The sequence below is a fragment of the Lepidothrix coronata genome, unplaced genomic scaffold (genome assembly GCF_001604755.1).
Source record: "Lepidothrix coronata isolate B3197 unplaced genomic scaffold, Lepidothrix_coronata-1.0 Scaffold275, whole genome shotgun sequence".
NCBI lineage: Eukaryota > Metazoa > Chordata > Aves > Passeriformes > Pipridae > Lepidothrix > Lepidothrix coronata.
The window spans coordinates 479224-506841 of record NW_016690455.1 but is presented as its reverse complement, the minus strand read 5'-3'; the positions used below and the strand labels follow the sequence as shown (position 1 = coordinate 506841).

The 27618-nt window shown below is 37.9% G+C and overlaps 1 protein-coding gene across 1 annotated transcript in view; it reads left to right on the top strand.

Moving 5' to 3' along the window:
• The window catches only part of GFRA1 (GDNF family receptor alpha 1), a 147618-nt gene that overhangs the window by 64038 nt on the left and 55962 nt on the right, over positions 1 to 27618 (top strand). Inside the window, exon 4 of the mRNA XM_017836343.1 lies at positions 23570 to 23909. Coding sequence (XP_017691832.1) covers positions 23570 to 23909 — 340 coding nt within the window. The remainder of the gene's footprint in view (positions 1 to 23569; positions 23910 to 27618) is intronic.

Sequence of the window (27618 nt, the reverse complement as noted above, 5' to 3'; positions counted from 1 at the left end):
AAACTGTGAGGGATGGGCAGAAAGGTTGTATAACATGCAAAGCAGCCACTCTCTACAACAGCACTCGAAGTGCAGGATAGCACTCAAATATTTAGTGCACTAATGTGATGTGATCTGAATTGGTTTTAACCAACACATTTCTTTCACAGTGTTACTTGAGAGGACCAGATTTCCAGAAGTCTTGCTTTATGGCTTCCTGTGTTTTCCAAAGATAAACTAGTAGGCAGGGTCTCTGCCCCCAAAACATTTTTAGAGGTTCATATGAATAGACGCCTTCTCCATCCATCCCTGCCTTCTGGGGCATCTTCTGTGCTCCAAGTTTCTCCATGCTTCCTTTCTGTTTATATTAATGCTCTCTGCCATCCTCCGGAATGAGGAAAATCTCATTCCTAGCACCCAGTTAATTTTTTAAAACTCTGTGAGTAGAAACATATGAAACTGTGCATTTTGGCAGGCTGGTGGTTTCTTTGTTTTTGTAAACTTTGTGCATCCTTTAGATCTTCTTATCTCTTACTAGATCACATTCAAGCTCTTTGTCTCTACCTCAGTGTCTCTCACTCTCCCCTGCATACATATTCTGTCCAAACTGCCTTTCCCCATGTTATTGCATCATTCCATTTTGCTTTTCATTTTATTCTTTTAGATTGTACTTTCCCTAAGCTACCTCCTCTTCCTACAAAATCTTCATTTTCATCCTCTAAATTCTTGTGCCTTGCCTTGCTTGTCATTTTTTGTTTGTATTTCCAAGGCACAAAACTTACCCAACTATACGTTTACTAAAAATCTATGGTAAAAAAGGGACTTGTGTGTATAGTTATATTAATAAAAGGAAGGGATTTTTTTTCATAGTAGATTTCATGAGGTTTTTTTCCATTACTTTTCTTATCAATGCAGCTGTTATATAGTCAAGCAAAGCTTTTTGACTCACAGTTGTCACTTTCCAAGTTAAAACTGGTTGGAGGCAAGAAGAATGGTGTGAGAAAAATATTTGATAAATTCTTAGAAAAGTGAAGAAAATCATTCAAATCTGCTACGTAATTTTAACTTACCCTAACAACCTGTAATTTCATTTTTTCTGAAATGTGTCCCTATTACATGAATCAAATTGACATTGTCATGATAAATTACATTCATTAAAAGGATGATTCTTTTGTTCTAGTTAGTTTACGCTTCCGTATCCATGCTATATATGTAGTGATAGTGCTGTACAAAAAAGTTACAATTTTATGTTTGTTTTTTTTTGTTTGTTTGGGTTTTTGTTGTTGTTGTGGTGGGGTTTTTTATTTGGTTTTGTTTTGGGTTTTTTTGTGGATTTTTGTTTGGTTTGGTTTGGTGTTTTTTGGTTTTTGTTTGTTTGTTTGTTTTTCACTTTGGCTGAGCTAAAACAGCCTTTGCTAAGATTTGGCATTAATATACCATGTTGTTTCAACAGCTAACTGGAGCAGTTTTTCAATAAGACATATATAACAGTGCATACTATGAAATATTTAAAATTTATCTAATAGTATTAGATCAAGTACCAGTTTTTTTAATTGTCTATTGCTTGTTTTCAGCTATTGTGCTGGAAACTGATTTGAGTAAATGTTTCATTCTTACTTTCTATGAGCCAGGTTCATAAACCCAAGTTGATTTTTACAGCCATTTGTTTTTACCAACTCAATAAAGCTTGATAGGTCTCTCCCAGTGCATGATTCAAGTATGTATCCAGGATGATTACTGTGCCATGTGAACCCTTGCTGTCTTACAGTCAGGCAGCCAAGCTCTAAAATTTTCAGAGGGCACCAGCTGAATTGTTGTTGAATTGAGAAATTTAACTGATTTGTTACTTTCAAAGCAGCAGATTTGCCCATTTGTTATGGTATTTCTATGACTAAAAATATGACTTAATAAATATATTACTGGAAATTAGCAATCATTAGGGCAAGTGTTTAGAAGTTTTTCTGGTGATGTTTTTGTCCAAGTTTATTTTCCACTAAAAAGGAAAAAAAACCAGTAAAACGTTTTGATATAAAGTAATTGCTCTGTTTAGCCTCTTATGATTTATTCATGTGTTAGGAATTAAGGAATAGAAAGATTTCTGGAGTGATCAGAACAGGTGTCCATCTATCCCTGTCTGACAACAACCTATAACACCTGCTTTCCAGGACATTTTTTCCTTTTTTTCTCTCAATTGAACTCACTGTAGCAAGATGGGCATATACGTGACATGGTTCAAATTAATTTGGTTTTAGTGCAGGTGGAGACAAGACAGAAAATTCTAATTAAGAACTACATCTTGAATTCTGCTTATCAATTCAGTATTTGTGTTTGAGTAGAGGCTCCTCCATGGGTGCTAGAACAGACTTCTTTCTCAATTTAATATAGATATTTCTGTTATGCATTTCTTATGCTGAGAAAGAATAAATACCATCCTCATTTTCTCCATGTGTTGCTTAAAGAGCTGTATTTCATGTTCTGTGGGTTTTTTTTTTCTGAAGATAGGAAAAGTCTGTGGAATGAGACAGAGTTTGACATCTCCTAGAACAACAGAGTTACTCTGGATTTTTTTGGTCTAATTGCAAGCAGAGAATATAGTTCATTTTATACACCAATTACATGAGCATTTTATCCTCAGAATGCATGGGAAACTCCTAGGCTGGAAGTTTAAAATAAGCTGCATGCTGACACTGAAGTGTTGAAAGCTATTCCTTCACAAGGTATTATCTTCGTCACTGTTTGTAAGAATGATGATGATCCACATATGAATCATGTTTATTACATAACGTTCAAGAGCCTTTTGGGAACAAGGCACCACTTGACCAGGCTGTATGAAAACATGGAATACAAGTTAAACCCAGGCTTGATGGACTTACAGAGTAAATCACTAGGGTAGGCAGAGGGACAAGCATGCAAGCAGTGACAAGTGTGATAACTGCAAACACTATTTGAGTTCTGTGACTGATTGATTTAATTTTATTAAATCTGCATGTTAGTGAATACTTGTTTTTTCTCCCTTTGATGTCCACTATAGATACGTTTAATCAAGGAAAGGGAAGTAGAATGAAAAGAGAAGTGTGCCTGACATTGATAGAAATCCTTTTTGAGGAAATGGTTCAGGAAGGGTTCATCCATGTAAAAATATGATCCTTGTAAGACTGCCAAGGTCATTGAGGCTGTGGAGATCTGATGACTAAATGCTGGTCACGCCTGGAGGCAGCTTTAGCTTCTGAACTCAATTCTTCATAAAATGTAAAACAGTTTTACAGAAAAGAATGTTTGTCATTATCCTGTCAAGGCCATTTCCCCCTTGTTTTCTTGGTGCCCTTTTCAACAACTATATGGCCCTTTATGTACCTGTCAGCTGTCCTGGAGATGTTCAAATGGCAGAAGTGTTGGTCCTGTTTTGCATTCTGCTGATTGCAAGCGTGAAGATGTGCATACAGAGCCCTTTTTAATGGCAGGTCATCAGCAGTGTTTTGTACCAATCCATGGTGCTTGGGATGCCCATACTGATGGTTAAACCCAGCAGATTACAGCAGTGCAGCCACCTTAATGAGAGATGCCATCCTGATCTCTGGATCAAAATACATTTGTTCAAGATATTAATACATTCATGTTGAAACAGCCCAGAGTCTTTCTAGAGATCAGTACTAGTTATTAGAAAGATTAATCTTTCATTGCTGGTCCTCCAACATTCCCTGCTAATTTGCCATCCACCATTAATATATGCAAATTCAAAAAGTATTTGGTGCAATTTCAGTGCATCTGTTGAATCCTAGACATACTAGGTGCCCGCAAACAGTTCAAAAGGAGTTAATTTTGTTCACCAGAACTTTTGGAAAGCCTTACTACAGTCACTTTAGTGCAAATGTGTCTTCATTCTGTAGTATACCTTGATGTTTGAATTTGCACATGATTTAACATCCCTTCAGCATTCATATTTTCTTTGATCCCCTTGCTTATTAAAAAATGCAAATCTAAATTGTATCTTATTAATGTGCTTCTTTGTGCTAAAGCTGTGGGGGGTTAAAATCCCAGCTTTGGTAACGTATTTGGATTCTTAATGTGAAAAGTGCAAAGAGAGCTAGAATTCTGCAGGCCATATTTTCTAATCAACTGTTATGAAAAAGATTTTTTTATTGTGCTTCTGTTTCTTGCTCTCATGGAATTTACAGAAATAAAAAGAGTAATGACTTTATTGTTATACAAAAAATATTTTCAATCGTGGATAGAGACCCTTATTAATTTGCTGCAGTTTCTCAAAAATGACAATGAGGAATCTTGGATGAAGCTTTAGAAAAACATATATTTAAAATACAGGAAAGCCTTTTATCTGGTTGATTTGAAGTAAACACTAATTTTTTTTTTTTTTTCATGGACCTAGGGCCTAGATTTTGTAGTAGTAAACAGTGGTCACTCATTTTTCCAGTTAAATATAGTAGCTTTTAGATACTGAGTACATCCTTTCACTATAAAAAAAAAGCGCAAATGCTGTAAAATTACTGATGCATTTAAGTCCATTAAACTGCTCCTTATATTTCCTTTTTGCACAACTTGACCTATTCCTTTGCCCTGGTAAAAGCTTTCTCTGCATGGTTAATGGATTTTTCTCTTAAGAGTTACTGCTTGTTTCTGAATTGCTTCTTATGCATCTGGTTAACTTGTTGGGAATTTGAGTGGGTCATTCGGAGTTGGGATTCTGCACTGCATAGAAACATTATAGCAAAATGTAGAGCACCTATGAGATTGGTGAAAAGAAATTAGGAAAATGTTAAACTTTGTTGGCTGTAGTGCCATACTACTTCTTCACAGCTTACTTTGTAGCAAGGTTTACATATAAATTGAACTCTTTCAGAAGCAGTCCAGTCATTAATGAGTTTTGCAGAAATATTTGGATGAAGACAAACTAGAGAAGTTGCCTATTTAGTTTTTTACAGAAAGGAAAAAATAACCGCAGAATTATTCTTAGGAAACAAATAAACCAGGGAAATTTTATGCAACTTGCATGTTTGTTGAAGCAGGTAATCCTTTTCTTTTTTCACCAGTAGCTGCAATCTTAGGACATCCAAATCCAAAGTAAATTGTTGCTTGTGATGAACTGTGGGATGGGGAGGCCGTGTTCCACCATAATGTGGAGCGGATACCCTGTTATTGAGCTTGTTCTAAGCTTCTGCAAACTGAAAAGGGAACTCTTCTAGGAGCCATTCTAGCATGGTAGGAGCTCTACTCTACATTCATTTGCATTGAAAAGCATGTTCTTCATCCAGGAACTAGATCTCCTGTGTTTATATCCAGGCTTTGCAGAGTTTCACACTTGGGGGATCATTTAATGGCTGTGGCCCTCATATTACATCTGATTTGATGCAGTATTCCCTAGTCCCATCTCTTTTCAGCTCCCTACAACTCAGGGACTGAATGCTGAGCAGACTGACATTTCTTCCAGGAGTCCTTCAGAAATGGAAACTGTTGCTCCTGGCACTGTTCCTTAACAAGCTTCCTGTGATTTTAGAGATGAATAGGAAATGCTAAGAGAATGGGTTTGGAGTTCCTCAGGCTCTGACTGACTGACAGCTCTGAGGGGATAGGGCTTTGGGGAGCTGATTAGATCCTCTAGTCCATTTGTTTTCACTGCTTTCCCAAATAGATAGAAGGGCCCCTATTATCTGTAAGGCTCAACAAACCATCATTGTTGAGGACAGATGCTGTGAAAAAGTCTTTTGCTGATCTGACTGTAAAATGTGCATTTTGGAAGTCCTTGACTTGCTGGATCCACAGCCCTGTAGCACTGGGGATCAGGGCTCAGGTACCCTCTTTGCTGTGGGCAGTGAGTGGTCTTGTTTGTGCTATTTTGTTTCCTGTTGTCAAGACTCCACCTGGATTTGCTATATTTCTTTAGCTGCACCATGTTCTCTATAGCAGGAGCGTTAGCCACTGCTGTATGAGCACAAATAGTTTGCCCATATATTGACCAGAAGAGATTAAGAGAGATTTCATCTTCCTGCTCAGGAAAATAGGAAAGAAGGCAAGCAGTTTCATGCATTTGAGATGCAAGAGGTCCTTATTTTATTCCTCCATAGACCAGTTTAAGAGGGTGATGGGACAGCTGGGGTGGGTAGGTTGTCCTAATCTGATGGCTTTGTGAACTCTTCAGTAAGGATACTCTGCACATAGCTTAGGGCTTTGAAGCTCTAGAGGTGTTAGTGCACATTCCAAGATCCTGGTTTTGCCATAGGTGGTTTTTGTTAATGTGAATAAAAAGTTTCTTCATTTATATGTTTGATCATAAATGAAATAAACGGTAGTAAAGTTTTGGCCAACTTATTTCTCCTTCAGAGTCTGGTTTATTAGAATGCTTCTGCTTCTCTGGGCCACTGTGGTTGAGACAGTTACGAGAAATCTGATTTAACTTCTCAGTTAGAGTGAAAGTTTGTTTTCCTTCTCCAGAGTAGCAAGAAAACCAACCTTTAGGAGTCTACCAATACCTCTAGGCCTCACTCCTGTCTCTGTGTATTCTGTATGTATTGGAGGTGAAAAAGTAGATTCTTGACTTTGAGAACTACTGTTCTTTACTGATAAAAATTAATCTAAAACAATTCAACATAGCTCAGCAAGGAATTTAGGAAGGCAGTTTTAAGCTATTTGACCTGTAACATACAGTTTATTATCACATGATATGGCATTAAAAAAAATCCTTTTTAATTTCAAGTTAAATTGTGTCTTGAATGGAAAAGAAGAAAAACACATAAGAAATTTTTTGGGGTTTTTTTGTTCTGATGGCCTGATTAAATTAATTTTAGAGTACTTAAACAAACTGAAGCTGTCACTATACCATTAGCAATTATCTTTGAGAATTCTTGGAAAAAAGAGGAGGCCCAAGGGGGTTGGGGAAAGACTAACATAGTACCTACCTTATTAAAAACCACTAAATTTTATGTGTGTGTGTGTGTGTATATATATATATATATATATATATATATATATATATGTATATACACATGCACACACACCATCAATAAAATAGATCTAGGAAAAAGGCCCAGGGAATTATGATCCAGTTCCCAAACTCAGTGCTTGGAAGCATGATAGAATAGGGTATTAAAAAAAATTGATTTAAAAGCATCTAGGGGATTTAAGGTGATAAGGAGGGTCAGTGTGGATTCATTAAGAACAAATGTCAAAGCAGTCTAATATCCTGTGTGACAGGGTAATTGTCAATTGTACTGAATTGTAGTATGTGGTGTTTAGGTTAGACACTAGAGAAGAGAAATCTAACTTTAAAAATAACTAGGCACTGTATGTAATACTATGGAGACTGTAGCATCCCCACCACTGGGAGACAGAGACTTGTAATTTGCAAAGGACGGGCTGAGTTTGTGCTTGCCACAGTAGGATGAACTAGATAGCCATTACAGTTATCCTTCCAGACTGGAATTTCTCTGTTCTTCCTAAAGTTTCAATGCACAAGTTTTGAACTGCTTGGTAAAATAGTTGACAGTGAGGCTTTCCTTAATTTATTTATTTGTGTTGGCAGTAGGAAGGCACAACACTCTCTTTTTCTGCTATTTCCTGTGGAAATAAACTTGATGTGGTTTTTTATATTTCTGGGATAAGCTCATCACATGCAGGCCGGGGTATTCTTTTCAAATAGCTCTATAAATCAGCAAACCTCTGTATCCTTATGGAGCCTGTTGGGTGACAGTGAGATGAATGGCACTGTAAGAGCCCTGGTTATATGGATCAGATTACAAGATCATATACTGGTTTAATCCATTTTTAACTGGATTAAAAAAGAAAACAAAAAAGGAAAACAAAAAACCATCTCTATTGGTACTATACATTTAATTTTGTCCAGCATTTGACCTGAAGGCCCCAAAATACAAAACCACTGTTTCATGGACTCCTGTAGTTTGGAGTTTTGCTTTTTTGTCCTTTCTTCATGCATCCTGCAAGAGCATGAAAACATGAACTTTATCCATTGTATGCAGCTAAAATATAAAACCAAGCTTTGCTTTAGTCTTTCCTCTTACTGTTATCTCATTACTTTTGTAAGATAATGAGTGAATGCACCCCATTTGGCTTAAAGCAACAGATCTATATCCAGTTAATTTGTGGATAAATATGGGTTTCTGCTATTGATGTTTCTTGATCCGTACAAAGTGGTTATATTAATACTGAAACATTATTAATCAATAGGTAGCTCTTTAAAAATACATCACTAAGACTAGCCAATTACCTTTAAGTATATATCAAAGGCGACAGAGCAATTTGAGTAACAATCATGTCCATTAGAGAGTTCCAAACATTTTAATTATAAATATATTTTTATCTGCAGTGAAACTTACAAAGCAAATTTAAATTTTTAATTCTGGCTTCAAACAAATAAAAAACCCCAGAAAACTGTTTCTTTGGTTTTTCAGTTTTTCTTTTCACTTAGGAAAGTGCAAAAATACGCTTAAATTCATCTTAGTCTCATGAATTAAAACTAAATAAACTGTGTGCTAACTCATGCTATTTTTAAGATAGTCTGCTCTGTAAGATCCCAGAAGTAAGTTATAAAGATGTCACTGAAATGTATTCTTCTGTTTGGTTTTATAATGCTAATGAACTCTATTGATTCTAAGTGAAATTGCCAAAGGAAAATCTGACCAAAGCGTACAATCTATCTGCAAGTTCTCAGAAATATGTTCTGTAATTTTGGGAAGCATATAGTGTATTTTTTATATATTGCTGAAAGTTTAAGTACCCATTTTAAATATAAAAACCTACTCTGACCTATTTATGGAGTCACCACTGATGCTTCTGCTGTAGGAAAGGAATGTTACGGCTGGAGTATTACACTGTGTTTTAAAATCAGATGAGAAACTGTATTTTCCTTTGAGATTATCATACCATTCTTCATATACTTAGTTAAGTAGACTATTTCCCCTCTGGCTCCTCTCCCTCAGCAATTACCCAGCATAAGCAATCTGTGGAGAATAGTGCAAGGTGTAGCTGATTGTCATTCAATGCAAGTGAAATCTTTAGGTGAACATTAGTCACTCTTTTAGACATGTTAGCTTGAAGTGGAAGCAGTCAATTATGGAGTAGAGGCTTTATGGCTACATTATTACCATCATACTATTAGATTTTCGTCAGTAGCATTCTGTTTGATCGATCCATGCCAAGACATTGATGGATAGTTTTGTTCTTCAAATGTCAAATATGTGGGACTTTTGTACTTTATTTATTTACTCGTACACTGATGTATTGTGGATGTCTCGCCTTTCTACATTGTTCTAGTTTTGACATTCATTTTATTTGATTCATTTTATTTGAAGTTTTGGTGTTGATTTCAATAGTGTTCTTAATCATTCTTTCTCATAATCTTGAATTACAGAGGGAACTATAATATTGTATTGGATGTGCACGTGATTGAACATGTGAAAGTTTCACAGTTGTAGGAGGGCCTTAGAGAGCAAGAGCTGGTGCTGATTGAGAAATGTGTGTGTATCCAATGTGTAAGGAATTTCGAGATTCAGTTTTCTCCTCAGTGCTTCTATGTGTTGTGCTTAGGTCTCAGGCCTATTTTAAACTAAATATATGCATTTCCAAGCATATTCAAGAGTAAAATACTGCTGTTGACACTAATCAGTAGGTATAAAGCAAACTTTCTTGGTTTTGATGGGGATGAAGAAGCAGGTAAATACAAAGAAAGAGCAAATATACCTAGGGTGGTGTTGATCTCTTGTCTCCAATAGGACTGAGAAGAAAGTACCCATCAGCTTGTCTGTGAGGGGCCCTGGATCTAAGTACTTTAACTGTCTCTCAGGATTTTCCTGACAGTGTTACTGAATCAATTCTTCAAGAAAAACAGTAGGAAAAACTGGGAAATTGAAGCTTACCAAAGTTTTCTGCTCAGTTTGGTTAAACATCAAGATTTGCAGGCAGAAATTAGCAATACAAAGGTTCTGCACCTGTCCTGCCCCCATGGCTTCAGTGGCACAGAAAGTCAGAGCTGTGGTCACAAAGTAGAGATGTGTTTATGCAAGGAAGGTCCAGGAGCTGTAGTCTTCATGTCACCACATCATAAAGTGATCAGTAGGCAGTGCTGTGTATGCCAGAGGAACGACACTGCACAACTGGTGTGCACTGCATAAGTGCTGCCTCTGCAACACTGTACAGGCTGCACCCACAATGGAGGGAATGGGATTAATAGTGTTAATATCACTGTTGTCCTGAAATGTGTTCTTCACTTACTGGGATATGTTAAACACAATTTGTCTATCTGGAAGTCATACATCACTAGTGAATTAGTATTTCAAACCCATCCATTTAAGTCAATACTGCACAAGCATCCTAGCAGGATGTGAGTTGGGATGTCAGTCTCGTGATATGAATTCCTGGCATCAGTAACATTTTTTACCTGATCAGGCAGGAGTGTGAATGTTGAAAAAAGGATGAAAAAAAAGGAATTTGGATAAATGTTACAGTTTCGATTACAGGAGTATTATACACTATTGATTTATCTCTTATCCATGTCCCTCTAGTGCCTCTTGGACAGTGCTACTGGTGCTGTATAGTTATTATTCTCCACTCCAGAACTGGCTGCAATTCAGTAGTGTGCATGTGCATGAAGTGACTCTGAATAAAATAGACTATTTAAATGTAAATAGTGTTTTCATTTTACTTAGTAAGGATCACTCCTCACTAATTAGGAAGACATTCATTTTATTTAAGTATTTCAGTGTTGAAATAATTAATTTTGCTGCAACGCTGGTTTTCTCTTTTAGTTGCTTTTAGTTTTCTCCTATGTACGTGTGCAGTCATAGGTGTCAAATATATTTACGTATTGTAAGCATGTCCACAAAATAAAAGCCAATACATTCCATATATATTTTAGAGTTAAAAAATGGAGCCAAGGAGAATGTAAGCTGATGCCCAGTTCACTATAGCACTTAATCAAATGCTTAGTTGGTTTGAATGGATTTAAGGACATTTTATACCCATAAATTAGGGCATAAAACTTGGATTCAGAGCTTTTTAAAGCAAACGAAAGTCAAAATATTGTGTTCAGTGGACTTCAGACTGAACACTTAACAGCTGAGGCATGGGGGCAGCACCTCAAAAAAGAGGCACACATGCTATGTAGTTAACAATTAAGTCAAAATAATTTATTTCCTCCTTGCCTTTTTTCAGGAAGAACCACATTTTCACATTTGGAAAAAAGAGACATTGGACACTTATAAGAGCTGAGTAAAGGTAAACCAGATTAGCTCAGGGCCAGACTAGCTCAGGGAGAGGGATCTGCAGGGAATAGGGGAAAGCCAAGAACGCTAAAGACAAAACAGAAAGAAGCTTTCTATTGCCACATGTTGTATGTGGTATAAATGAAAGTGAAAGGTAATTCAGAGTGTAAAGTAGGCAATGGTCTAATTATTAGTGTGGTGGAATTTATTAAATAATAATAATAAATTTATTATTATCTCAAGTTAATAAACCCTCTTGCATTGTAGGTAAGTGATATATATCATACTCAGCTGCTTCACCTTCATTTTGTACTGCATTATCTTCTGGGTACTCAGTAGGATAGGGACCATCATAATCATTATTAAATCTCTAAGGCAGTATTATTTAAGTTACTTATTTCCAAAGTGTCTTTTTTCCCTTGATCCATTAAGTACACCTGCCTCAATGCACACATCTTCTTGGTCACTGGCTCTTGAAGTCTCAGCAATGAGATTTACGATGAAAGCAGCAGCGACATAGTGAGCGATGCTCACGTAAGCAAATCCGTGAATAGACAAGAGTTACCAGAGTTGCCATCTTCCCACTGTGGTGGGAGTTTATTTGTATTCAACAGGATTTCTTTGGGACCAGCTGATAGAGAAAAGAAGAGCATCTGGTGGTGGATTAATGGAATGAGGCTCATATTGTTTGGTCGATAGGCCAGATAATTGCCCCAAATGGTTTTCACTGGCAGCGGGGAAAAAGGGGGGTGATTTGGTGCCTCCACAGCTGCTGTGGCTTTTGCTGTTCTCTCACGCTATTGCTCTCTCCACTGCCACGATGGCACCCTCTGCCCCACCTCTGCTCCTGCTGTCACTAATTGAACGTTTGCCCTGTATCTGTCACTGCTGCCTTCACTGTGGTTTTAGCCTCTTCTTTTACTTGTGCTAGTGAACTTTTGTCATGATACTGAGACATCTCATCTAGAGAAGGTAGAGCTTTCCTCTTATTATGTTGGAGAGAATCTTTCCCTACTCTTTGCTTTTAAATCTTTCCTGATTTATCCCATCAGCTGCTCTTGTCAGACTCGATTCACAATCACTTCTCTAGCTCGCTGTCCTCTCTTGATTTTCCTTCTGAAAGAGTAATACTGCAGAATAAGCAGGATAATTTTTCTACTAAGGTTTTATATACTTTGACTCTTTTTTGCAGGTTATAGCCATCAGGAGCAAGCTGCTGTCAAAGATAAGCTAATATATACTCCTGCAGTAGACAGTCAATGCGTGTAAACCATCCCTACCTACACTGGTATTGCTTGAGGCTGGAGTAAGCTATGCTTCAGCAACTCCTGAATTAACAGGTTTTGTCTGTCTGTAGCAATCTCCTGAGTACAACTTGTACAGAAACTCTTGGTCAATGGTTTGCTTGATTGGTTTTTTTTGTTTGTTGGTTTTTTGTTTTGTTTGGTTTGGTTTTTTTTTTTTCTTTTTTGTAATCTCTATTTTTTTTTCCAAATCTGAGAATAAAATAACGCAAGTTTAAATATCTAGAAAACATGACTTATGTTGTGAAGGAAGAAGATCGGGGGGACTAACTTAAAAGATGAGTAGAGTGATGGGAGAATGAGAGTTTTCAAGAAGTTAAAAAGCCATTGTTAAGAGAAAAGTAATAAATTTAGGAAGAAAACAGGGGGATTATGTTGCAGAAAGTGATAGATTACTTACCATGAAAAAAACGTTAATGGGATGCATTGAGAATACTGGACAGCTGTTGGGAGAGGCTGGGAGCTACTGAAAAACAGGTTAGAGCATAGACTAGGCAGATGATTAAAGTGGAAAGAGACCTTTAGAGGTCACTGAGGTCCCACTCAGAGCAGGGCCAGTTTCCACCCTCTAGTCCTCCTACCCAAGATCTTCTTTTTCCAATATGGCCACAAGGATTAATATGGGAGACTGTATCAAAAGGCTTGTTAAAGTCATCGTAAAGTGCCACATGCTCTTCCTCTATCCACTGAAGCAGTCATCGTAACCCAGAAGGCAGTCAGGACTGATTTTACCTTGTTAAAACTATGCTGACTGTTTTTTCATCACTTTTATGTGCTTGGATATAGAATCAAGGAGGGCTGGCTCAGTAATCATCTCTGCAGCTGAGGTTGGGCTGATATCCTTGTATCCTTCTGTTTGCCCTTCTTAAAGATACTTGTGACCTTTGGATTACTCCAGCCATCCGAAAGTTCCCCTGATCACCAAGACCTATGAGGAGCACTTTTACACACACACCTTCTGGTCCTATGGACTTGTCAAGATTTGTTCTGGTGTAGCTGGTCTTGCTGTTGGGCAGGAGCTTGGATTATCTAGCGAAATCTCTTGCAATCTTGTGATTCTAAGGTCAAACATGAATACTTGCTTTATCACATGACATCTTGCATTTTTAGAATTTCCCTCCTGCCCTTGACAAGCTCTCCTTCCTTGATATCTCCTTTGTCCACTTGAATCTAAATGTTGCAAAATTCAGGGGGCTTTCAGCAGATTTAGCTGAGAAGCACAGACAAGTTCCTTGGCTACTCCACTGTGCATTTATCTATCTGATGAGCTACATGGAGTTCCCAGTTAGACTACCAAGGAAGACTTTATATCTTGTGAAAAGGGTTGCTGTGGGTCATATGTGCCCCTTAATTTTTAAAAAATTGAAAATCCCACCCATTAATTTTTACTTATGCACCATTACTGAACATTTACTCTGTCCTGTCCATGGACAAATTTCATGTGATTGGCCAAGTTGGAACATAGGGATTTATATTTTTGTTCCAGGTGTTCGAGTTCTGCCTGTTTGTAAGTACACTTATAGTTCTAAGTGAAGGACTTTCTCAGCCCTTTTCCTGTTGTAACAGACAGTATTGACATTCCCACCTTTGACCTCTTTCCCTATTATGCTTTCTTTTGATGCTAAGAAAAAGTGTGATTCTGTGCAAAAGCACCACTTCGTTTCTTTTAATGTATCTCCATGTTCACTTCCCACATTTTAACAGCTTTATGGTTTAATGAAATGAAAAAAGTATTGCTTTATTGATAAAGCCATTCTTGGCATGCAGTTGAAAGACTGCATATGTGTTGAAAATTTAAAAATATTAAACCTCAAAACAGACACTCTCTTTACATGTAATAGCATATATTATGGCTGAGACTGTAATAGGACAAGGTACCAGAAAGTGATAATAAGAAACTTAATATTTTGCATAACCAAAAATACATAGTTTATTAAATAGCTCTAAAAATCCTTGTTACTGTTTCAAAATCCAGTTATAATTCTGAAGTTTTTCTGAAAAATATTTGAAAATTTTGCTTGAGCCTTTGTGAAAGTTGATTTAAGTTTCTTCCATCAGACTTATCATTCATATCACACTGAGCTCAGATATCTTAGAGTCAGACTTAAGTTAGTCAAAAACATTTTGATTTTTTCTCATGCTGATTAATAAATACCTAAGTAGCTATCTTGTGAAATGAGACTTGAAGTATTGAAACATTCTATGTACATATACACATGTGTATACAAATGTGTTTGTAAGCATCTGTAAGAGAAAAGTCCAGGCCATTTTAAAATAAGATAATACTGTGCTGTCAGCGTATATAGTTGTAGAAATCCTCTGATTTGTAAAGAGCAAAATCTCATGTTGAATTTTGTTTCACCAACTGGAAGGTAGTGTGGTTAAACAAAAAAATACTATATTCAGAGGCAAAAAACCTTCCTTATCTGAAATCTGTAGTTATTTCAGGTTCCAGTGTCATAGCTAAGAGCATGTCTGGCCCCTTCTTTTCTGTAACTGGCATGGCTTCAGGAGTAAAGCAGTTGTTAGCGAGCAGCGAAGGGACTTTGGAATTTCCTGCACTCCTGCTGTGTAGATTCAAATGCTAAGTCTAAATAATGGATGAAGCCAAGATTATTATAATTGATCATTGTATGATTTATATGGAGTAATTATAACTAGGTTGAGAAAGAATTTTCAAAAGCTAGTTTCCTGGTAGCCAGAGCCATTAAATAACGGTGTGCTGCCAAAACAAAAATTAGGTGGGAACACAGCCACAAAGTTCAGAATGTCTGTCACCCACCTGATTTATAACCACTCCGATGATGACAGTATCAGTGGTATTTTCCTGTTAAGAACAGTAAGAGCTGTTTCAATTGTTTTTCTTATCTTTCTTACAGAACTCTGCATTGTTTTAAGTGTAGTCAAGCATAATAACTGGAAAACTGTAAAAATCTAATGCATAACAAAACGAATAGGTGTAAGAGGTTGAAAAGGTTAATTAAAAGTGTAATGATTGCATTTACTGAGACAGTCCAATTAATCACTTTATTCCAGTGGTCATGTGAAAACTATTGCTCTAGAAACCTGATTTCTAGTGCTGGCATACATGGTCTGTATTCATTTAAATGTGTATTTTTCTACAAGTGGAAATTTAATTTTTTATTTTAAACTGCTTTTATTTATTTGAAAATATTTTAAAGTAGTAGCTAATATTTAACCCTGTATCCTCACATAATACTTCCTGAAGCTATGCTCCCTCTGAACAGGATGGGAGCATTGCCCCCTTGATACTTGTAGTCTTACAGACCCACAGGAGATTTGCTTACAGCTTAATGGGGTTGTAGGTATAGAAGAAATAAAGCACTAGAAATACATCATTATGTAATGTGATCTCTCTGGAACAGTGTATATGACCAACAAAGTGAATTCTCAAGTGTCAACAAGCACAGCTAAATGTGATTTTTACCACATCAACTGGAAAAAAAGGAAAAAAGAACCTTGAAAGATCAATTACAAGGGTCATAACCTTGTATTATCTGATTTGCTATAATATTCACACAAGCTTTATTGGAATGGAACATAAATTTGAAAAATAGTGAGATTAGAAAGGATTGCAATGCTACAGCAAAGAGCTAGAAGCTTTCTCCTGGTTTATTTTGCTGGGGCAGCACTTTAGAGGGAGCCCATTATAAGCAGGAGAACAGTAGTTATGTTAATATGGTAATTAATCAAGTCTGAGGAAAAGAGGAAACAAGTTGTGAATTCAATTCTGTAGTAATAAAAAGAAATGCTGAAAGTTGCCCTGTAAATTGGCATGACTTTGGCAAAACAGTCCCTCACTGTGTCTTGAGAACTTGTGTGCAGTAAATCTCTTCTCATGGCAACCGTGTAGGATTGAATATTTTCACAGATTTATTCTGTATTTCTGTGTCTGCTGGTTCTTTCTTAATTCTGTTGACTTAATATTTAGCTAGTAATAAAATACTGAACTGTATCACACGATAGCATGTGCAGTAACACATTTACACTTAGAATATTTTAAAGGGAAATTAATTAGAAGAAATCAGCTGAAACTGTGGTGATAGCCTTCCACATCACAAACCCAGCCTCTCACTCAGTACAGAGCATGAATTGTATATGGAATGACTGACTCCCTCAGAAAAAAATGTATGCTGTATATGGTCCCAGTCATATGTGATCCATCCCTACTGCTAGTGCAGTGTAGATAGATTAAAATGATCTTTACACCCTAAAACTCTTTAGGGTAGAACTGAAATAATTGGTGCAGTAATGTGAGAAACAGCGACTGGATCAGTTTGTAACAACTTTAGTTTCTTTGTTTAGCAGTCTCTGATTTTATTAAGGCATTTCTGCTTCCTAAGTGAGATACTTTAGACAGAAGTAAAAGTAGCTTTAAAGAGTCAAATCCATGACAGATTATTGAAAATTCAGAATAACTCCAGTGAATAAAATAGATTGAACTGTGCTTGCATGAATATAATGTACAGCTGCTGTCTTCAGTGCCATGTGGAAAACTAGGGATACTAGCATAATCTTCCATTAGATTTGTAGCAGAAATTACAGATGATAGATCAGGAGACTTGTGTGAGTGAAGACAGAATTTCAGTAGCATACCACAATGTTGTTAACACTGGGGAGCAGGGTTTCCTCTCCCTCCCTGCTCTCATGGATCAAAAATTTAAACCAGATCACTGTAGGGTTATAAGACTTTCCTGTTACATAACCTCCAAGTTGAGCTGATGTCCCTCAGCCAACCCACAGAGCTCAGCCTTTCCTCATTCGTCCCCAGAAAAGAATGAAAGTATCAAAGGACATACTAAGACATAACTTTTCCCCTTTTTCATCGAAACATACCCAGCATAGGAGTTGCAATTTCTTGCAACCTTTATCTGCAATGTCAATGAAATGCAATAGGAAATAGTCAACTAAAGGTATCAGGATCTAAGTCTAAATGGCAACAAGAGTCCTGCCAAGTATTAGAACTCAGATGCAGCGGTGAACTTGGGCAATGCTAAATGCAGCATTTAGAGTATGTGGCCTCATTAGTAGAACTAAACTTGCAGGAATAGACCAAGAGATACATTTATCCACCTAAAAGTCAGGAGTCTCTGCTTCCAGGTGATACCTAAAAACCTGAGCAGGATGCTCTGAATCCTCATAAAATATGCAGAGAAAACTGTGTTAGAAACAAACGAACAAACAAAAAATAAACAAATTCTTTATTGTAAGGGACATGAGTCACTGGGACAGTTGCCTAGTGAAGTTGTGGGTGCCCCATTCCTGGAAGTGTTCAAGGCCACATTGGATAGGGCTTAAGTTGATTGGTCTGGTGAAAGATCTGCAGAAATACAGAAACTGGGCTTTGTTGGAAGACTTGGGACCTGAGAAGCCAGATTCACAGCCTCAAGCAGATGCACCTGCCCACGCAGCAGTCAGTGCTCCTGGGATTAGACAACCACTCTGGGATTAGACAACAACTCTTCTTTCAGGAGGCACCTAGCAGAAGATATTATGGTGCTCTAGTAATTAAGTTAGTGATCAGAATAGTCACTGAGGAAGTTAGATGTCTTTGCTCTCGGCTGATCTCTGCAGGATATCAGAAAACCTGTGGGTTTGACAGTAGCTTGATCTGGAAGAGCAGGCATGAGATGGAGTATAGAAAGGGTTATGTATTTTTAGGAGGGATTAGCAGTAGAGAGTACAAGTGGGATCATGCCTCTGCAGGCTTAGAGTTAAGGGAGTCTTCTTCAGGGAGGCAATCCTGGTTTCCAGTCATTGCTCTTGTAAGAGAAGTAACTCTCTTTCCTGGGTGCAGGCCAGAACCCAGCAATCTGCCTCCCAGGGAGAGCTGTCATTCTTGAGCTAAAGCATCTTGCTCTCTCTTTGTTTTGCAATATATACCATTTCCTGTGCACCTTCTTGAGAACATGCTGCAGTGAGATGGTCTGAGAGCCCTTCTGGGAAATGGGAACGGCATTTTTGAGTCTCCAGGTCATGGAAGGCATTGAACCCAAAGTCTGCAAGATCCCAACTGATGACTCACTAGTGGAGTCTCATAAAAACAAAGGCCAGAGTGTGTTGCCAAAGACTTTGCATAACATGGTAGCTAAACACTTACAAAAACAACATGGTAAATGAACACATCCAAATCATGCTTGTTGGTTCATGCTAAGCAATGTAAATGTTCTTGATCTCTATATGATTTGGACAGGAGGCAGTATTTGCCTCCTCAAGTAAATTTATGGGTGTATTCAGAAAAGAATTCTAGAGACCTGTGGAATTTGTGTGATCAAAGACTTATGACTCACCAGGAATGTAAAATGTTCCAGCTTTGGTTTCAGGAACCTTAAGTCTCAGTTTAGGCAGTTTTGTTTTTCAGGTCTATTTGTTGCTGTAGCCTTGGTTGTACCCTTCACAGGCACACGGGAGTCAGGCTCATCCTTGTCACTTGGTGCCATCGACTTTAATTTCAGCATGCATATTTGGTAGTACTCTGAACGCCCTGGTTATAGCTGATAATATATTAGCTTCAATTTACAAATTAAGGCATCTGCTTATTATGATTATGCAAAAAGTTTGAAGTAGGTTGGCTGTTCTGTAAATACTGAGCAGAAGACAAGTAGAACTTCAGAATAATAGTATGTGTATCAGTCTTGGGATTTTCCTCTACCATTTGGGATTAGAAATAGTTTGTCCAGGAAAATGATAATTTATTTTAATGCATTAAAAGGCAGATGACAATATTTTTTATGCTTTCCTTGTTTTTTAATCTGCTCTTTTTACAAAGCAAGAGTACTTTGTTGAACCCCATAGCAGCACTTTTGTTAAAGTGGGATCATGGCTCCCCTCTTAATTCTGGTCAGTTTTTGGTTCCTGTAGGCCATATTCTGCACCTGTGTTGGAGTAGGCCCATACCCATGTGGTCACCTCTATCACTTTGTAATTTTGCCTTCCATCACATTAACATTTATCGCTCCCTTTTATAGCATTCCCTTCACTAAATCTACTAGAAAACCTACCAATGCTAATTACTTGCAAATAGTAATGGTAGTTTTAATGACAACCTCAGTAAATTGCTTTTAATGTGCTGTAAGAAAATTGAAAACTAAGTGTCCATTTTGCTGTTTAATAAGAATCTTATAGAACAACTAATAGTCCTTGTGCTCCTTTTGTCTACTGGGAGCAGAAATAAGAAACTCCCAGTATCCATGGAATCCCTTCCTGTGTACCATGGCATGGGTTATCTGGAGTTGAGGAGACAGCCAAAGGCACAGTAGGTGAAGAAATGAAATAGAAATGGAGATGCAAGGAAGATGAAAGATTAAGGTGAAGAGACTGTGAAAGAGTGTGAAGCATAAGGAAGATCAAATAGGGCAGAGGAAACCGTATTATAACTTTAGAAACATCTCTGGATAAAAGACTGGAGCATTTGGTTGGCTTCTTTTAGTGGTCATATGGGAGATTGAATCCAGGAGTGCTGCAGCTGTAGCAATGTTGGGCCAGGGTGGGGAGATTCAGGAGATAACACTGAAGTGGTTACACTCTGTGCTGTAGTACAAGGACTGCTTTTTCATCAGTAAAACATGTCTCCTTGCCTGCATGTCTTCCATGTGCAGCAGAAGGGCTGTGAGCTGGTGACGAATGTAGAAATAACTCAGTAAGCCAGTGATTGCTGCTCCAGAGTTGAGCCTGGTAGGAGGGTGGGTTTAGGCATCCTAATGCTTTGGCTGTTGGGAGCTGCTGGTTTCTCACCAAGGCAGCAGCTCCTGGCTCTGGTAGTGTTCTGCCGTGCCTCTGCCTGCACCCCATCAGGGCAGCATCCACGGCTCACAGCTACTGAAGGTGTCTGCTGGGAGGCAGCATCCTGGGAATTCCACATCAGCTCTCCTGGACCCCGTGCCACAGACGAGAACCAGTGCCTTGCACACAGCTGTGAGGCATCACTTACTACCTGCCTGGAAGTAACTTCCCTTGGAGTCTGCAGTGATTTGGCAGGAGTGGAGAGCTGCATGGTTTGGCAGAGATTTGCAGAATTGGCCTAGGCAAAGCAGACTTGGGAGAGGGGAAGCTCTGGGTTGGGAAATGGCGGTGGGAAGAAATCGTTATTTGTCCCAGGCTGCTGCCCTGACTGCCCTCAATCCGTATCCAAGTGCCCCAAGAGAGGGGGGAACTGAGAAAGGATCTCCTTATACAGACCTTTCCCAAAGGATTCTGGCAGGAAAAGCAGCTCTGGATTAGATCCGTTTGCTTTTAAAGTAGGCAGTACCTGTTAAGAGCCAAACTGCTGCCTGTCTTAATAATTTAAGCTTTGCAGAACAGAAGGTGGATGAAACTTTGACCTTATATATTACTGCTGCATAAGTAATCCTCAGAAACACTCCCTGTATTTTTAACTGTTTGTAGTTACCACAGGACTTACGAATAGTTATGTTGCACTTTTGCAATTAAAATAAAGTGTGTTCTAAATTGTAAATTTTTCATTAAAACATGATTTAAAAACTTAAGAGAAGGTGATATTAATGAGTTGGTTTAGACAGTCTGTTTTAATTCAAATGCAATTGATGCATCTCTCTTATATGTTGTAAGTTAGTCTTGGTTTTAAAAGGTGAAAATAATTTGTAAAATGTGATGACAAATATGCCAGAAACAATAGCTAGGGACGTGTGTATCAAACAGAAAAGGCAAGTGGCATGTTACAACCAGGGCTAGTTTAAAAAACCAAAACCTGCAAAAAACTGATCTCTGTTCAGAGTTGACACGTAGAGGAATGAGGGTCTTGGGCAGATATAAATTGGATGACAGATACAAATATGCATAACTATTGTTTTTGAACACTTTGCACCTAATTCAGCTTTCATCCAAGATAGCTTTCACTGCTCCTTGCATTGTCAGTGATTTGGCTTATGTTCTGCCTTTTAAAAAAGATTGATTGACCTGTCCCTTTTGGTTTTTGAGGTGCTCATACTCAAGAGTGCTTTTTAATTCTGTAGCAGCATATATCAATACGGTAAGCTGGTATCTGTTCATTTTGCAGCACCCCATCTGGAGCTCTTCCACAGAATTTTGTTTTAAAGAGGGGAATTCAGCAATTGACTCTGAGGCACGAATAACCATGTAATTACTGTGCAATCACATTGTAATTAGCATGTACTATTCATATATTGCCTAATTATATGCCCTGCAGATTACATAGTAATTATATTTGTACTAAACATATAATTCTATATACTGTATTAAAAAAACTTTGGAAGTTCATAGTTAAGATTATAGTTGTATGCTAATGTAGTACAGTGTTTTACATAAAAATGTTACAATTTTATGAGAGAGTTTTATTTTGAGTATCTCATCTCTTCTGCGTGCGGTGTTGCTTAAACTGTTGTAGGCTGCTGTTATAAAAAATGCTTGGCTCTGTTAATTTATAGTCAAATGTTGCATGTTTATAATTCTGTAATTTATGAACATAAGGAAAAAGTTGCAGTTTATTGTGCAAGCAGCTGAGATTGGGAAGGACTTGGAGTGTGAATGTTAAATGCACAAAGGTTAAATGTACAAACCCCTGAACATAGTTACAGCACATTGCTGGAGTGAAACACAAATCTACTGCTACTTATGCTTTGTGTTATTTTTGGATAGGTGAGATGCATGGAACGTAGGTGATATATTTGTATAATGTGAAATGTGTGTGAGCAGCCAAGGCCCATCGTGGGTACAGTATGTTCAAACAAGTGCAGAACCTCAGTGCAGCACATCAGCCAAGCTGCATCATCTTTTCCTGCCATGGAAAAAGAGAAATGGTCAATGTCCTGATCTGGAAATGGAAGGCAGAGTGGTAGGAGAATGGGGATGAGTGGCACTGAGTTGTAGAAGGACCTGGGACTAAGTTTCTGGGTAAAGGTGGAAGATCTAGGGGGAAAAAGCTTTAAGAGGAACTTAGAGCTTTAAAATGTTTTATCTTTGGCCAGCCCCCCTAAGAAGTTGCAGCAGATTTTAGATATTTGCAAACTGTTTTGTTCAGCTTGCAAATTCTGTAGCAGTGGGAAGTTAATGTATTTTCCTGGATCTGTGATGTTGGCTTTCCTAATATCCAAAGCAGCATTATGGTTATTCTTAATTGAATTTTGCAATCTAATGCCAGTTGCCTTCATTTTCAAGCAAAGGATCTATTGGGTTATAATATCTGGGTAATGTATTGCAAAATTAAATGTGTAATTATAGCCTTAAATTATATCTGAGTTTAATTTTTCCTGTAACTTCTTGTAGTGTGTGCATGTGTGTGTGTGAGAAAGAGACACACTCCTTGTTTTATAATGTTTCTTTCACAGTCACTTGTTAATTCTGTGTCAGCTTCTTCAAAACTTGTAAACTTCATAAATTTACTAGGGTTCAGGTGGCATCTATAGACCTTATAGCAGTTTTTTTACCTAAGCATGGAGCTTGCAGGCCTTGTGAGTGGCCTTAGAGAGCTTCCAGTCGTGGGGCTGCACCTGATTTCCTTTCTGTCTGGGTGAGCTGTTCTCATACCTCAAAAACTGTAATAATGGGCACATGGCTTTTACATTCTGCAAAGTACACAGATTACATTTAAATGTTTTTACCTGGGGTAGACACAGAACAGCATTTAACTTGTTCAAGGGAGAAATTACTAATGTCAGAGCTTTACAAAACCAGAGTTAGAAGCCCACGTTCTCACTGTGTTCTTGTGCAATGGGCCAAACGTATCCCTTCCAATTTACCACAGATTTTAATGGTTGTTTAGTGAGACCGAGTCTTACCCAATATTCATCCTGCATGTCTGCTACAAGGAAGATGAAGTGCAGCCTGACCGGAATATTTGTCATTTATTTGCCAGCATTCTGACCTTAACGCATGCCTGTGCTCTTGTTCACTTAAACCATTACCCTGAGAAATATAAGGACTGGTTGCAGTTTCTGGCACTGAAAGTTTTGTGTGTAACAAATATGTACATTGAGGATCTCATTAACAGTGAAATAACCACAAACATCAAAGCACAGTATAAATGTGACGCATTTCTCACTGCTGTTGTGTTGTTTTTTCTAGTGGAGCCAGTGCTTTCAAAGGGGAACAATTGCTTGGATGCAGCAAAAGCTTGCAACCTAAATGATACCTGCAAGAGGTTCAGATCTGCTTACATAACCCCCTGCACCAGCAGCACGTCTAATGAAATCTGTAACAAGCGGAAGTGTCATAAGGCCCTCCGGCTATTTTTTGACAAAGTCCCCCCAAAGCACAGCTATGGGATGCTCTTCTGCTCCTGTCGAGACGTAGCCTGTACAGAGAGGAGACGGCAGACTATTGTTCCTGTGTGTTCATATGAGGACAGGGAGAAACCAAACTGCCTGAATTTACAAGAATCCTGCAAGAAGAATTACATCTGCAGGTAAGATAGCACATGGCAGGGGAGTGATTAATGAGGTACCACAGAGAACTTTTTGGTACTGATGGATTTGCCAGGACTAAGGGTCACAGTATCCACTAAGAAAAAGGATGAGTCAAGGAAGAAAGCAAATGCCTCTGACATCCTTAACAGAGTAACAAAAGCCTGCATTTGCTTACAGTGTGTGCCTTCTCCAAAACTGTTCACAGCTACTCCCTCGCATTACGGAGAAGTCTTTAAACCCCCAGTTTGATTTTTACAGATTTTTGTTGGAAACATTAGGTGTTTTTATGAAATGATGTCTGAGACTGATTTCTGTGTCCCGTTAATGACCAGGTAAAATAGAATTTTTCATTATAATGGGGTTTATTTTCATTGTGCATGTGAGCACTAATAACTGGGAATACAAGCTTCATGTTCATAAATGGTCACAATGCATAGACTTGGATTTTTTCTTCATTGGAAAAAAAGGAGTCCACATTTATAGACAGAACTCCTGGAATCTTCATGGAGCTGTTTTAGTCTTGAAATTTATCTCCCCTCCCCTGAGAAGTGTGCTGGGCTGTTGCAACTGGGGCTCATTGATTCACTGACCTAATTCCCAGCCCCTTTGCTCTGTGTGTTCAGGACAGAGAGGCAGTGCAGAGCACTGCTCCACTGGACAAACTGGGTCCTTTTGCCCTCATTGAGTCCCTGCAGGTTGTCACACAGCGCTTATTCGGTGGCATACAGGACCTCCTCTGCTCTTAGGAAATGCTTTAGTCCTACTTAGTATTGTGTATGTTTATATTAGTGTTGTTGTGCTAATGTCATATTTATGAAGTCATGCCCAAGAATCCTGCTCATTTGTAATGTGTAAATTTCTTGTAGCTTATCCAATTCTGTGAATTAGCAAACAAGGAGATAAACACTATTGTAAAATGTCAAGGACGCTGAAGATATGATATAAATCTTAATAAGCATTTACTTGTGCCTGGTAAAATATTTACTTTGAAGTTTGTTTATGAGATCTCCTGCTGGTCTTAAGCTTTTAGCTGTAGCACTTCAGATATGCCCGCGTGTTGTTCAGAGGTGAAGAGTTGAGCAGCGCCCTGCCCTTGATGGCTACAGGGAAATCTGGAGGCAGTTTCCTGCTGACCGCAATAAGAGCAGATTTAACTCAGAGCAGAGTTCTCATTTCAGTCCAGTGGCTTGCATTCAGCACCTTCATAGCTGATGCTGTTGCAGTTAATGAAAGCTGGATACACGTAGCCTAGAACAATCCATTTTCCATTTCCATGTTGTACCATTAATATGTTTGCTTATATATATTGCCTTCCCTATACACAGGCCCTGTTAATTAATAGAGTTACAGTGTCTTTACTGTGTTTTCTTCCAAACTACCAATGTGTTACAATGCCAGTGAAATTGGAGATGTGTCCCGGTTATTCAGGTTGTAGTGTTCAGGAATTAATTTGTTAAATTAATACTGTTATGTCTCTCATGACTGTGTTTTTCTTTTGTCAGCTTTGATCTAATGTTGTCTCAGCAGCTAAGTTTTTAATGGCATTTTGTTTAATTTAACGAATCTGGTGTGCTTTCTCCATTGCAATGTTGCAGAAGAAAGCTTGGTAAAATCTCTACTGAAGTTGCAGCCAGCACTGGTATGAAAATGGATTTCTTTATAGGTTCCTCCTGTGGCTTTTGCTTTAAAATGCTGAAATTAAAAAGTTTGGGCTCTTCCAAGGCTCAGTGAGACCTGGCTATGAGGGTGAGGGGCAGCACTGGTACAAGGGTGGGCAATGCCTGCAGGGTCTGGAGCAGTTAATGTGTGCAGCCTTAGGTCCTGTGGAGGGTAAAGCAAGCTTGATGTGTTGCTGAGAGTCAAGTCACATCGGTGTTACTACCTCCTGGGCTGTCTAAACTCCTGGTGTATCTAATACCTTCCCTCACTGCTGTCATGGAGAGGAGGAATCGGCCCAAAAGCTATTCCAGTCTATCCATAACACAGTGAAAGATATTTTGTCTCTGCGACTTGTTGTGCACTTAAAGGGAGTTGGTGTGATTTGTTCCCCTGGTCCCGCAGGAAACCAGAGACTTAGGCAGGGGAGGAAAGAAATGGGAGATGACCTCCTTGTTATTGAAAGTATTGGCACTGATAAGTATCAGTCCTCCTAGTAATTCCAGATATGTTTAGAATAATTAAAAGCGGCAGTCAGTAGGTATGTAATTCTAACTCTGATAACTTGTATTTAATTTTGAAATCAAAGTATCTAAAAGGCAGAATAATTTGAAAATGTATTCTGCCTACTGAAAAACCATATAATTTAGAAACTGTTATATTTGCATGCCTATTACATGTATTAAAGCCTTCTCATAATGCTGATTAACACAAGGGGTAAAAAGTTCTAAAGGTTTTCTGGAAATACATTAGTAAATGTTTTATGAATGCTGCTTCCTAAGAAATGCAAGATTTGAATCTACCCATAATCTGTATAAAATATCACCTGGGCCTGTGCAAACAAGTATTCCATATTGGATGCTCTTTAGAAGCCTTATCCTGGTGTAAATACGTGTGTGTGTGTGTACATATATATATATGTGTATATGTGTGTGTGTATATATATATATATATATAACTGAATCTGTTCTTGAAACAGAATTAAGAGCAGGGGCGATTTGGCCAAGATGCAGGTGCCACTAACAAAAATGGCAGGATGGTTTGTTAATTTTTTATTCATTAATCTATCTGTTACATAACATAAACTCTTAATAGAGGGAAAAACAGACCAGAAATGTCAGGAAATGCAAATAAGTTTTGACTTAAGTAAACAGTCCTAATTTTTCAGCTTCATCAGAATACTGAATGGTTCACTTTCATTATCATTTTTCTGCTGCCTCTGCTTGTATCCCAGTCCATATGCAGCTTTGAAACCAGTCAGAGTCTCTCAGGCATGTCTGTCAATGCTCACTGAAAAGAAAAGAAAAAAAAATAACAGAGAACAAAAAGAAACCATTAGAGTTCCTTTTTGTTATGAACATAAACAAATCTTCTAAGGAAAAACAATATGCTGTCAAATAACTTACACCAGTGATGTCCTGGAATAGCACAAACCTCAGAGGAACCTCTTGATCTGATCACTTCAGCCAACAATTAAACTTTAGAAAGCTGACTGACATGTTTTGAAAATGTTTTAAATGCAGGGCAGCGTGCTTCATTTTTGCCCCTATCACATTTGACAGTGTTTCAAAAAGTATTTTGCTTGAGTAATGAAACTGTGAGTCACTAATTTGGTCTTTTTGTTTTGTATTTTGAATTTGTATACCTCCTCTCTTTCCTGGATATGTTCAGAAGACACTGACCAGAGTGATAATGATACAGACCCATTATTTATTGAAAGAACAGTATCAATCCAGTCATGTGCTGCAAAGATCAGAAAAGAAGGGCAGCATTTTTTAGTAATAAAAGAAACTGGTAACATCATGTTCTTGTCCTCCACAATTACTATATTCAAAGTGTCTGGTCAAATCACTGAGGCTCATTTTTGAAGCTGAAATAGCTAGAAAGTAGTTCTTAACTAATTTCAGAAGACAGTTGTTTGTTTTGTTGTTTTAGTTTTTTTGGTGACTGTTGTTTTTGTTGTTGTCTTTCTAAAACAAATACAATTCTTAATGTTTTGCCTTTAGTTCTTCAAAGAGTACAGGTTGCTGTCTTTGGCTGTTTGCTACTGAA